This window comes from Syngnathoides biaculeatus, chromosome 13 (assembly GCF_019802595.1).
Source record: "Syngnathoides biaculeatus isolate LvHL_M chromosome 13, ASM1980259v1, whole genome shotgun sequence".
Taxonomy (NCBI): Eukaryota; Metazoa; Chordata; class Actinopteri; order Syngnathiformes; family Syngnathidae; genus Syngnathoides; species Syngnathoides biaculeatus.
The window spans coordinates 3,846,704-3,860,300 of NC_084652.1; the positions used below are offsets into that span (position 1 = coordinate 3,846,704).

The 13,597-nt window shown below is 45.9% G+C and overlaps 3 protein-coding genes across 5 annotated transcripts; 2 read left to right on the forward strand and 1 right to left on the reverse strand.

Moving 5' to 3' along the window:
* Nucleotides 1-431: 431 nt before the first annotated feature.
* Nucleotides 432-1,537, forward strand: LOC133510684 (transcription factor 7-like). The gene has a single exon (XM_061838900.1). The coding sequence runs from the start codon at nt 492-494 to the stop codon at nt 1,251-1,253; it is 762 nt and encodes a 253-aa protein (XP_061694884.1). The 5' UTR covers nt 432-491; the 3' UTR covers nt 1,254-1,537.
* snap47 (synaptosome associated protein 47) lies at nt 1,530-5,316 on the reverse strand. 3 transcript variants are annotated; one of them, XM_061838897.1, is made up of 4 exons: nt 4,377-5,316; nt 3,599-4,042; nt 2,628-2,784; nt 1,530-2,457 (listed from the first exon to the last, which is right to left on the reverse strand). In XM_061838897.1, the coding sequence occupies exons 1-4, from the start codon at nt 4,880-4,882 to the stop codon at nt 2,311-2,313; spliced, it is 1,254 nt and encodes a 417-aa protein (XP_061694881.1). In that variant the 5' UTR covers nt 4,883-5,316; the 3' UTR covers nt 1,530-2,310. The 3 variants fall into 3 exon arrangements, with proteins under 3 accessions (XP_061694881.1, XP_061694880.1, XP_061694879.1); XM_061838896.1 differs by having other exon boundaries at nt 2,628-2,752; nt 3,558-4,042; nt 4,377-5,315; XM_061838895.1 differs by having other exon boundaries at nt 2,442-2,752; nt 3,558-4,042; nt 4,377-5,314.
* An 86-nt stretch (nt 5,317-5,402) lies between these two features.
* On the forward strand, nt 5,403-13,515 carry jmjd4 (jumonji domain containing 4). Its single transcript, XM_061838898.1, has 6 exons — nt 5,403-6,695; nt 8,320-8,485; nt 8,578-8,703; nt 10,475-10,742; nt 11,691-11,837; nt 11,988-13,515. Exons 1-6 carry the CDS (start codon nt 6,443-6,445, stop codon nt 12,324-12,326), a joined length of 1,299 nt encoding a protein of 432 aa, XP_061694882.1. The 5' UTR covers nt 5,403-6,442; the 3' UTR covers nt 12,327-13,515.
* Nucleotides 13,516-13,597: the final 82 nt, after the last annotated feature.

Consider the following 13,597-nt stretch of genomic DNA (forward strand, 5'->3'; position numbering starts at 1 on the left):
GTAAACTCATTCCTATCCGGATCTTTCTGGTACAGTCCTGTGCGTGGAACATAGCATGAAAGTGATGAAATTGTCACTTCCTAGTTCGCTAACCACTCGTTTAGGCTGTAAACAAATAACAGTGCAGCTCAGGCTTTGGCTGGTGGACGTCATGGAAAGCAAAATGTAAACCCATTTAAAACTACATTTGCTATCCATAAACCAAAAAATAATAATTGTTATTGTTCTTAATGTGACTATGATAGTGGGTCGCGACTTTGGAAAGGAAGGTACAGCACAGGCTGTCCATAATTCTCTATTTATCCTGATGATATGTAAATGGGAAACTCTTTGAAGCGGAAGGTTGCGTGACCAAGTCACGATGAGCTCACAAAGCACTTTAACGACTTTAAAGATGAAAGCTTTTGGGGCTCCTTTTTAGCCGGCTCCAGATTTCCACACGCTCCAGTCCACGGGGTCAAGGGCCCGGCCGGCAACCAGGAGTGGACGGCATGGAGCGCTTTCAGACGCTGTTTACCGACGAGGATGTCAAGTGGGACAAGCTGCTGGACAACATCCTAAATTCGGCTGACAACATCCTGTGGGGTACCACACCTGCCCGTCCTCCGCCCACTACTGCTGTAGAGAGCGAGCCGAAAGAGTCGCCGCAACCCCCGGAAACTGACGACGAACTCTCCGATGTCCTGGATGACTTTTGGTTGCCCGACTACTTGGGCGGCCCCATCAGCATCCAGGACCCCGACGACATCGTCGCGGCGACGACCCAGCCTCCCGGCGGGAGGCTTCACGTCGAGCCGGTGGCGGACGGGGCCCGGACGGCGGCGTCCTCCGACTCCGCTGAACCTCCAACAGACGCGCCGCAGTCCGTCCGGCAGGAAGGAGCTCGGCCGTACGTCAAGAAGCCGCCCAACGCCTTCATGCTGTTCCGCAAAGAGCAGAGCCCCAACGTCGTGGCCCGGTTCAGCATCACCAATTCTGCGGTGGTCAATAAAATTCTGGGGAAGATGTGGAAGTCGCTGCCAAGGAAGCTGCAGGCAAAGTACTACCAGCAAGCCGAAGAGCTCAAAATCCTCCACGGCCTGCGACATCCGGACTGGTCCTGCACAGACAACTACGGCAAAAAGAGGAAGCGTGATCGCAGGAGGCACGGCGCTGACCACAAGAGCGTGGCGATGGGGGCGGGCGGCACACAAGACCGCAAGCGCGGAAACGGGTGGCTGCTGACGGATACCACCGCGGATTTGGCGCCGTGATATGAGAAACACGGCGCAGGTCAAGACCGGACCTTGTGTCTTGAGACGTATTCACGAATGGCGTCGGAATGCAAGAACCATGGACAGTATCTGGTAGGGGGGAGTCCGAGTACTCTTGTTAGGGATGTCTGGCCTCTTCCTAGAACTGCCACTGGACAGAGGTTTTTCCTTTTCAAATGGATGTTGTTACAACTGGCAAATATATCTTCTGAATGAATATGTACAATTTGATATCAAATTGTAATTGCCCATTACTTAATAACAGGACTGATTACAGACGGTGATGATGATGATGCTTTATTTGTGTTATACAGTACATACTTTTAATAGTAGTGTTATTGGACACCAAGTGCCGGTTCACATTGTTGGTGCGGGACGTGCAACAGATTAAAAACACAGTAATAACATAGTAATAACTGACAACAAATGCATCCCGAGATTGTGCGTGTCAGTCCTTCACAGATTTGACAACGTTCACGTTTTAATGAGCAAGACGTCTTACGAGATGTAGTGCAACACATGGTGGACATGTTGTCAGTCTGTAAAGAAGCAGTGTTTTCAGTGGCGCATGCACTTTTGTCTACTAGCGCCAACGTGCTTTTAATTTAACCAACTGTGCGTGTTTGAATAAATGAGCTAAAATACGATCCTATCTGGATTCAACACACCCTTTAACGATCCTGTTCAAACTGGGTAAGAATTATCGACCCGTCAAATCAAACAACCGGATAGTCCCGACAACTTCAAAGAGGAATTGTGGCTCCAATCCCCAAGTCCAAATAAATAATGAATACATCAGTTTTAAAATAGAACAAGAAACTAAAGCGGTATTTTTTTAGCTTTACAGTAAACTCATCTTTCAAGGGGTACTCATAAAAGTGTGGACCCAATATTATTATAATATTTTGTATCCATTGCATATGTAAGACGAACAGTAAAACTAGTTAGCAACAGCTACTGTAACGGGTCAAATAAAATATCAAAATCATCCAAAGTGCTTACAGTTTCAGGTCAACCTCCGGAATCAGACCACGGGAGTGGGCGACCGAACAAGCGTTTACAGGAGCTTCTTCATGCGGCAGGTGTGCTTCCCGATGGTCATGGAGGCTTGATCGGCGGACCCGGTCAGGACGTCGAGCGCCTCGTCCTGGCGTTCCAGCTCCGCCTCGGCCTCCAGGGCGAGGCCCTTCAGCTGGAGCAGCATCTGGACGCGGGCACGCGTTGGTTCAAGTCGTTAAGGTACACTTTCACTCGAGCCAGGTGAGGTACACACATTAAAAAAAAGACGACGTCCTCACAGTTCTGAGGACCCGGGTTCGATCCGGGCCCCCCGCCTGTGTGGGGTTTGCACGTTCTCCCCGTGCCCGCCCTCACCTGCTTGAGCTCCCTGGCTTCGGTCTGGCTGACGGCGGGCCGGAGGACGTGCACCTGCAGCTGGGACAGCTCCCCCGCCGGGACCTCCATGGGGACCTCGGTCTCCTGGCAGCCGTGCAGCAAACCTGACGTGGGGGCACGTGGAGTGTTAGATTTCCCGAGAGTCCGATGGGTCGGCTCCGAAGCGCTCCAGTTGTGTCCTGAGGTCGATTGACGGAGCAACACTGCCCCTACGTGGCCAAATCGTAGAATCGACTGCAAGACTGCGCTTTTTGATTTCGGAGACGGATGATCAAAGTAAGGAAACATTTCCACCAGTAAAATTAGAAGAAAAAAAATCACATAATTTAAGAGATTTTTTAAATATATTTTAATACCTTTCATAAAGCTCACTGTTATTTCTGTATCGTACATTAATAACATAGCCTTTGTTTTTGGCGGTTGATCATTCTAAGTCATAATGATGAGGTGGCATCGCATAATTATGACAAATGATTTTTTCAATTCAAAAAAGCTAAAATGAAATGGCTAAAGTGAGATAACAGGACTATTGTTGGAAGAACTGAGTGGGAAATTCATTTAGACTGGTGTACCCCTGAGTTATGGCTCACTGCAATTTGATAACCATTATTTGACAAAACTTATATTACATATATTTGCTAGAGGTACAATATATTTGAACAATGTGGTGACTGATACAGGACATCGCAGCACATTTATGAGGGCGGCAGAATAGCGGTGAGATGTGCCGTAGGGGTGTCAGAAGAATTTTAATGAGGAGGTGGGACTGCATCAGGGATTCACGCTGAGCCCCTTCCTGTTTGCAGTAGTAAAGGATAGGCTGAGAGATGAGGTTAGACTGGAATCCACTTGGACTATGATTTCCGCAGATGATATTGTGATGTGCGTTCAGAGGCGAGAGAGACTGACCGTCATGTAAAATGGCCGCGTCGCACGGCGACGAGGGGGGCGTGCCCCTGAAGGAGGCGTACTCGGCGGCGAACTCCATCTTCTTCTTGTACTGCATCTCCAGCACGGCCAGCGCCTCGGGCATCTTGGCCGACAGCAGGCGGCAGCGGACGTCGGGCCTGCCGATGAAGCGCCGCCCCACCGTGACCTCGTACGGACTGTGCACGCGGATCTCGTCCACGTCGGCGCGCTCGAAGCGGCGCAGCAGGCGGCAGGCGGCGTCGCGCACCTCCAGGGAGGACGGAAACACCAGCAGGCACCCGGGCTGCAGGTCGCCGTCGCCGTCTTTGGACACCACGGCCGGGATGCTGACGATCACTTTGTTCCGGGCGGACGTTCTGGATGCGGCGGCACGAGCCGCGTCCTCCGCCTTAGCTTTCTGCTGAATCTTCCATGGGAGTTTACTAAAAGGCCACCAGGGAGGAGATTCCAGCTCTGACAAAAGTCTGTGAGGAAAAAAAAAAAAAAAAGCAGAAAAAAAAAATTGAGCCTGCATATGATCACAAATAAACGACTGACACTTATGTTGAAGAGTGTCAAAATGAGCTGTACGCTGCTTAACAACTCAAAAGTCATTGTAGGCAGAAATAGCAGAATTTGTTGGAATTATACACCACTAAAGTGGCAGTAATTAATAATTCTGGATTAAATTTTTGCAATAAATGAGCGAGACTGTGCAGCAGATGCATGGCATGCAGGAAACAAAGTACTGCCCACTCAATCTTGAACTGTGAGACCCCGGATGGACTCGCGAGGACTCAGAAGTAAAAATGTCCTTACTTATCAGCCACTCCGAGATCCGAGTCCATCTTCTCCAGGCCTTGCATCATGCTGTCAAACTGCTCTCCCTGGTGGCTGAGGACCCTACCGGTGTCCTCCAGTCGTCTCTGGGCCCCTGCGACCAGGTTGATGAGCTCCCGGCCCTTTGAGGGCTCGCCCCCGGGGGCCACGCCCCTGGCCTCCGAGTCGGTGGGCGACAGCAGGCGCTCTCTCCAGAAGTGCTCCATCACGTTGTAGACCACCACCCGGTTGGGCTTGAGGGAGCCGAACCAGTGTTTCACGTTGCCCTCCTCCAGCACCGTCAGGGTGCTGAAGATGAAGCTGGACGATTCCATTTTGATCTCCGTGATGCGGGAGAGGCGGAAGTCGGCGAGGGTCTCCTTGGTTTGGCTGGAGACGAAACGCGCCGCGGTTCGGCTCAGGGACAGCGTGCCGTTCTCCCACCTCTTGACCGAAGTGAGGTAGTAGGAGCCGGGCCAGCTGTGGATGGGAGCGTCGCGGCTCATTTTGGGAGCTGATAACCGAGCTTGAACTTTCGGTTGTGCCTGCTACATGCGTGCGACGCAGTTTTTATTTTATTTGATCAAAGTTAAGCCACAATAAGACATTCACGACTTTATTTTCGCAATGTAAACAAAAGATCTTGCCGAGCTCGCCTGCGTATGTTTACTACGGAAATGACGTCAACGGTGCGGTGTAGCACTTTATAGTGTCCGATTTGAAAGTCGGGTAGCAGATTTGCTGTTTTTAAAGGGACCAGCCGAAAGAAACTCACTTTAATTAAACTATTATTATTATTATTTGTGTGTGCGTTGGAAAGGGTTATACACCTGTCGCTCAAACAGATTCAGTCAAATATTCCATGTTGAGTGCTTCACCATCGAGTCAATTAAAGAATTTCTAAATTGTTCACTGTCCGACGTACGGAAGCGTGTTACTGCCACACCAATGTGAAACGTTACACAAAATTATGTGAAACGTTACACAAAATTATGTGAAACGATTCTTTTTTTTTTTTTTTTTTTTTGGTGTGGAAGTAATACGGTTCCGTACTATCACATAATTATGTGAAACGTTGCACATAATTATGTGAAATGCGAGCTTTGCGAGGTTTTTTTTGGTGTGGCAGTAATATGGTTCCGTACTGTCACATAATTATGTGAAACGTTGCACATAATTATGTGATATTTACACATAATTATGGGAAAGGATTGACATAATTACGTGAAACGCGACCTTTTTTTTTGGTGTGGCAGTAATACGCTTGCGTACCGACATGATATAGTTTGACCCTTTCAGAGATATCTAGTTTTATAATTGGGGGCAAATTTGATATATTCTCAATACAATACCGACTTTTTAATCATACTGATTTCAGGGAAAAAAAATATTTAGGAAAGACAGAAACAAGAGAACGGTTTGATCTATTATACCAATATTTTTGGTGTTAAAATATTTGGCGATTTGCCCATCAAGTCATCTCCAAAATACGTCACTTAAAAATAAATAAATAACACAATTCTTGTCAATTTTTCACATTAAGCCAAATAGTTTGGGTTGATGTGACGTCATTGACGATCAGTGTCGCAGTATTTGCAATCCGACTGTCCCACTGCGAAAAAAGACAACATTAAAATATTTGACCGCGTTCAGTTGAAACTTGTAAAATGTATCAAATAAAATGTATAATATAAGTAACAAAACATGACATAAATATTTAGGCAAATATTTTGCGGAGTTTGGCGTGATATATTGAGGGAAGTTACGTTTGGAGTGATGGGGGTTACATTGTTTACTGCCCGTGTTGAAAGTATACTAACAGCATGGGCTTACCTCGACAATGCTTTGTGACTGCAAATAAAGGCACGGGGGGTTATTACTAATATTTTAGAATAACTATTGTATGCATGGTGAGAATAAATCAAGTGTAGGAGAATGCTTTTGGTTGTTGTTGTTGGGGAGCAAAAAAAAAAAAAAAATGATGTCACCTCTAGGAACATTTTACTGTCACCTTTAAAGGTTTGATATTTTTAAATTGCTTGGACTCGGCCCACGCTTGCATCGCCATGGACAGGGACGCGTACCGCAACTGCTGCAGTCTGGTCAAAATCCCACGGCAGTCCTACGACCAGTTCTGCTCGTCGCATTTCGTCGACTACATCGACAACGATCTGTCCTACTCCAAATTTTTCAAAAGGTACCTGCTCCCCAACCACCCGTGCGTCTTTTCCAAGCGCTTTACCGACGAGTGGAAGTGCAGGAAACAGTGGGTGACCGAGGAGGGCAAGCCTAACTTCCAGAAGCTGCTGCAACAATTTGGTAAATATATACATATTTTCATATATGTACCCACCTGCGGCACCTGCAAACGCTTAATTAAAGGTCAAGTGTCATGCCTGTGAACATTAAAAAAAATACATATTGTAATGAAAAATGCATATAACGTGATTCACTTCAATGTACAAATGAAAAAATCAATATGAGCGCCATCCATGCGTAAAGTTGCGGAAGTCTCATTCGACATCCAAGTGGTCGCCGTATTGTCTGGATCGTCTGATCATTACGTCACACCGGGACATTCGCCATTGAAAACGCGCCGTGCCGCCTACTATGGGACACGGAAGCTCTTTTCAAAGAGGAGAACATCTCAATCTCGAGTCAAGTGACCGGGTCAATACGACACAATCGTTTTGAGCCGTATTTAGAAGATATAAGGATTGCCTCTAACTAACAACAAACTCCCAGACAGTATGTATGAGCCAGCCCGGCTGAAGCCGTCCGCCGCAAACACAATCGAGTGTAGTGACCGGGGCAATATCATCCTATCCTTTCATTTAGTTTCGAGCCATATTTCGATGACATGCAGATCACTTCTAACTCAAAACAGACTCCCAGATAGTATGTAAGGGCCAGCCAGGCCGAAGCCGTCTGCCGCGGACACAATCAAGTGAAGTGACCGGGGCAATATTATCCTATCGTTTCGTTTCGAGCCATATTTAGATGATATGCGGATTGCTTCTAACTAACAACAAACTCCCAGACAGTATGTATGAGCCAGCCCGGCTGAAGCCGTCCGCCGCAAACACAATCGAGTGTAGTGACCGGGGCAATATCATCCTATCCTTTCATTTAGTTTCGAGCCATATTTCGATGACATGCAGATCACTTCTAACTCAAAACAGACTCCCAGATAGTATGTAAGGGCCAGCCAGGACGAAGCCGTCTGCCGCGGACACAATCAAGTGAAGTGACCGGGGCAATATTATCCTATCGTTTCGTTTCGAGCCATATTTAGATGATATGCGGATTGCTTCTAACTAACAACAGACTCACAGACAGTATGTATGAGGCAGCCCGTCCGAAGCCGTGCTCGGCACTGACGGGTACATCGACGCATTTAGCACCCCTGGCGTACGTGCGCGGATCTTTTGTTACATTTTGAGAGGATTACGGCCTACCCGCCCCCCCCCAAACTATTTTTATTAGCTGTACACACACCTACTTGACATTTGGAACCCACTTAGCTCTCGTCCTTCGCACCCGTGCAATCCATTTGTCACGACGAACCGGGTCTTTTTGAAAAGTATGACAAATGAATCCGTCCTCCCGAGTGTTGGAACAATATCCAGCAATACAACGAGTCAGGATTTTGGCTAACACGAAGGAACAACGAGCTCCCTTCCAGAAGCTAAAACTAGTAGAAACATACGAGACCGCTTGAGTGGGCGTCTGCTACTAACATCACTTCCTGCTTCTTGTTGAAAACAAATCCCTCAAGAGGATTTTCATGGCGGGAGTGACAAAAAGCCATATACGTCAAAATCACGTTGTGTGGTTAAAAAAACGGATGGGTCCATTCCGGCTGCCTTCTCCCACCCCCATTATGAACATACTAAAAATCCCGCATTTCATGACAGTGGCGCTTTAACATTTTTGCTTGCAGGGGACACGCCTGTACCTGTGGCCAACTGCAACGCAAAGGAATACAACGCAAATCCCAAACAAGTGATGCCTTTCAAGGAATTCATCCAGTACTGGAAAGAGCACATCCAGAACGGTCACTCGTCCCCGAAAGGATGTCTGTACCTCAAAGACTGGCACATGGCCAGGTACAGTACATTGCAAATATACTGTAATACAAGCATGTACATCCATCCACCCCACTGCTCATACTACTAATATCATCTTTGGATCGACGCAGGGACTTTCCAGAGCATCACGTTTACACCGCGCCCATCTTCTTTACTTCCGACTGGCTGAATGAATACTGGGACGCGCTTGAAGTGGACGACTACCGCTTTGTCTACATGGGTCCGAAAGGATCGTGGTAAACATTTTGGCTGCGTATGAGTGACTCTCGGTGCAATTTTTAGTTAAAAAAAAAAAAGACCAAAAAAAAAAAAAAAAAAAAACTGGGCGGCGCGGTGGATCACCTGGTAAAGCGTTGGCCTCACAGTTCAGAGGACCCGGGTTCAATCCCGGCCCTGCCTGTGAGGAGTTTGCATGTTCTCCCGATGCCTGTGTGGGTTTCGTCCCACATCCCAAAAACATGCAACATTAATTTGACAATAAACTGGTAAATTGTAACGTTAAAAAAACAGTTTCTATTCAAAAATGATTTCCAAATTCAAAACTTGAAAACACAGGGAGCCAGTTTTTTTTTTTTTTTTAACAAAATTCATTTTTTTTTAAACAACAAATTAAATTGTATACAGTTTAACATGAATCAGAAATCTAAATTATTTTAGGTTTTGTGTTTTTTTAAATCATAAACTTTAACTACAGGATTGTATTTTTATTGTATTTGTATTTTAGCTAGCAGCTAAATTGACCATAGGTGTGATTCTGAGTGTGACTGGTCGTCTCTATGTGCCCTGCGATTAGCTGGCAACCAGTTCAGGGTGTACCCCGGCTCCTGCCCGTTGAGTGTTGGGATAGGCTCCGGCACTCCCCGCGACCCCCGTGAGGATAAGCGGCAAAGAAAATGGATGGATGGAGAAACAAACTAAAAATCTTCCATCATCGGTTACAGACATACAAATAAAAGGTCAAATTTGTGTTAGGACACATAAAATAACATTTCTTTTCAATAACTTAAATCATGTGTTTTTATTTGATATGTATATTTCAGACTGAAGTTGTTTAAAAGTACTACTTGAGGTATGTATTTATTAAAGCAACCATCCATCCATTTTCTTAGCCGCCTATCCTCACGAGGGTCACGGGGAGTGCTGGAGCCTATCCCAGCTGTCAACGTGCACTCTGAACTGGTCGCCAGCCAATTGCAGGGCACATAGAGAAACAGCCACACTCACAATCACACCTATGGTAAATTTAGCTGCTTGCTAAAATAACTTTAAAAATACAATCCTGTAGTTAAATGTTATGATAAAATGACAACTAAAATAGTTGAGATTTTTGATTCAAGTTCAACGGTATACAATTTAATATGCTGTTTAAAAAAATGTATTTTGTTGAACAAAAAGTTTTGAATTTGGAAATGATTTTTGAATAGAAACGTTAAATTTTTTGTTTATGTGTATGTATAAAACAATTAAAATGAAAAATATACATATTTTAAAAGCGTTTTAAATGTTAAAATTGAATGTATTCAAGAAACTATATTAACAGGAACAAATATTTTCTTAATCTAGAAAGATTAAAGTTTCCCAGTTTCTCTGATTACATATTTTTCAAATAAACATCTCCCCAGCAATGTTTTAAATGAAAATAAATGAATTAAGATTTCAACACATATTGAAAAAGATTGGAAGACATTTTAAGTTTATTTTTATTACAATTTTCTTGAGTCTGTTTTGTGAATATAGAAATTTTAAAACTCAAAATAGCAACTCTGAGTCTGTTGATACTTCCATTCATCCATTTTCTTTGCCGCTTATCCTCACGAGGGTCGCGGTGAGCGCTGGAGCCAATCCCAGCTGTCAACGGGCAGGAGGGCCAGCCTATCGCAGGGCACATCCACCACATAATTTTGGGGATAAATATCTTCTATTATTCATATTTATTTTGCTCCTTGAAAGCTAGATCAGCTGATTTTTTTTTTTTTTTTTTTTTCCCTTTCCCGTACTTTGCCACAGGACGCCGTTCCACGCCGACGTTTTCCGCTCGTACAGTTGGTCGGCCAACATCTGCGGCAGGAAGAAGTGGCTGCTGTATCCGCCCGGCCAGGAGGACTTCCTGCGAGACACGCACGGCAACCTCCCTTTCGACGTCACGTCGGCCGAGCTCGGCGACGCCGGCCTTTTCCCGCGCTTCCCGCAGGCCGGCCAACCGCTCGAGATCATTCAGGAGGCCGGCGAGATTATTTTTGTGCCCAGCGGGTGGCACCATCAGGTTTATAATCTGGTACGTACCGATCAAGCGTCTCTAGCAGGAGAAATTTTTAAAATTGACTTACAATTAGTTGGTAGTCGGGGGCACGGTGGAACAGCTGGTAAAGCTTTGGCCTCACAGTTCTGAGGACTTGAGTTCGATCCCGGCCCCGCCTGTGTGGAGTTTGCGTGTCCTCCCCGTTTTCTCCGAGTGCTCCGGTTTCCTCCCACATCCCAAAAACATGCAACATTAATTGGACACTCTAAATTGCCCCTAGGTGTGATTGTGAGTGTGGCTGTTTGTCCCTATGTACTCTGTGATTGGCTGGCGACCAGTTCCGGGTGTACCCCGCCTCCTCCTGCCCATTGACACATCTATCTATCTATCTATCTATCTATATCTATCTATCTATCTATCTATCTATCTATTATCTATCTATCTATCTGTCTGTCTGTCTGTCTGTCTGTCTGTCTGTCCGTCCGTGCCAGTGTCCTATCTCTCTCTCTTTTTCTCTCTCTCTCTCTCTCTCTCTCTCTCTCTCTCTCTCTCTCTCTATCTGTGTATCTATCTATGTATCTCTCTGTCATCTATGTATCTGTTTATCTGTCTGCCAGTGTCATCTATCTATCTATCTATCTATCTATCTATCTATCTATCTATCTATCTATCTATCTGTCTGTCTGTCTGTCTGTCTGTCTGTCTGTCTGTCTGTCTGTCTGTCTGTCCGTCCGTCCATCCGTCCGTCTGAGTGTCCTATCTCTCTCTCTCTCCTCTCTCTCTCTCTATCTATCTATCTATCTATCTATCTATCTATCTATCTATCTATCTATCTATCTATCTATATCTATCTATCTATCTATCTATCTATCTATCTATCATCTATCTATCTATCTATCTACCTACCTACCTACCTACCTACCGACCTACCTACCTACCTACGTACCCGTCCGTCCATCCATAAATCACAATATTTTCATGTAGGAGGACACCATCTCGATCAATCACAACTGGCTGAACGGCTGCAACGTGGACATCATGTGGCAGTTTCTGCAGAACGAGCTGTCCTCGGTCCAGAACGAGATCGACGAGTGGAGGAACACCATGGATTCGTGGCATCAGCACTGCCAGGTAAAAAATGGAAAAAAAAAAAAAAAAGGAAGCGCCTGAAGTGGTCGGTCGTTCCCGTTTCCAAACAATCGTCGCCACCGGAAGTCCAAAGAAAAAGCAAAACAGCCGAAGGAAAAACTCGGTCATTGTGATTTGAACTTGCATTCCCAGGTCATCATGAAGGCCTGCTCGGGCATCGACTACGGGGAGTTTGCGTCGTTCCTTAAAATCGTGGCCGACAACCGGATGACGTTCCTGAAGGCGCGCTCCGCGGGAGACGCGGCCGACTACCCGCCGCGCCACCCGTCGGAGGCCCTCGCCGCCCTCGGGCCGTACCACGCCGCGTTCGACCTGCAGCGGGTGGCCCACGTCTTGGAGCTCCTGCTGTGCGACGAGGATTTCAAGCGGCTGGACCGCTCGGCGTCTGCCGTGCAGCCCGAAACGTTGTTGCAGCAGATTCGGGAAACCGTGCAGTCCACGAGAGGACAGCATCTTCTTTATCAGGACTGAGCGAGCCATTGTCACGGGCTTGCAAAGACGCCGACATTTTCTGGTAGAACTTCAGCTGTGGAGGTAATGAGTTACATTTTTTTGAAGAACATATCTGTGACGTGTTTGGGTTAATGTACCCCAAAGATCAAGTATTACAGCAAACACAAATTTTAGCGCTCCGCTAAAGTTAGCCGGTTTCAAGGGGGCGGTCCTGTCTCACACAAACAAGCCACTGATCACCTTTGTATCCAACAGCACTGTGCAGCTCTGCTTACCTGGAGTCTTACCATAGCTTGAAAATAGCAGCTCTTCGTCCAGATCTTTGCCCGAGTTAGTTAACCCAGGTTAAGGTTAGGTCAGGACATCCTAACCCGAACCCAAATTCATCAGTGAGGCCAAATTCTGAAATATGCCCATAGCAAAATATAGTTTGCTTTTGATGGGAAGAAATCAAACTGTGTACGTCGGTCGTTATGTCCATTTTATATGAATCTGTTTTACTTTGGTTTATTTATTATTATACCGTCAATCATTGTCTCAGAGAGAAAAAAAAAAACAAGGTGGCACAGTGGATCAGCCGGTAAAGCGTTGGCCACGTTGGCCGTTCGATTCCGGCCCCGTACCTGCGTGGGTTTCCCACATCCCAAAAAACATGCAACATTAATTGGACACTCTAAATTGCCCATAGGTGTGATTGTGAGTGCAGCTGTTTGTCTCAATGTGCCCTGCGATTGGCTGAGGACCTGTTCAGGGTGTGCCCCGCCCCCTGCCCGTTGACAGTTGGGATCGGCTCCAGCACTCGCCGCAACCCTCGTGAGGATAAGTGACAAAGAAAATGAATGGATGTTGTTCTAAAGATTATTTAAGTTTCTTATTGTTTTAATGTGATGTTGGGCAATATTTAAAGTTGTTTATTTTTAAAGTTATTTTAGCAAGCAGCTAAATTGCCCCTCGGTGTGATTGTGAGTGCGACTGTTTGTCGCCATGTGCCCCGCGATTGGCTGGCGACCAGTTCAGGGTGTACCCTGCCCCCTGCCGGTTGACAGCTGAGATAGGCTCCAGCACTCCCCGTGAGCCTTGTGAGGATAAGCAGCTAAAAAAAAAACAATCAAAACACAATATTCAAATAAAATCAAAATATTGATGTTTAAGGGCCTCTAATTTTCCCCCAAAGAAAATCTGCATTGTTTATATAGACAAATTTTTTTAAAAATTTCACCAACTGCCTGTTTGTCACACGCTTCTCCAAATTCATAATTCCCATAATAATCACTTCTGCATCCTGTTGA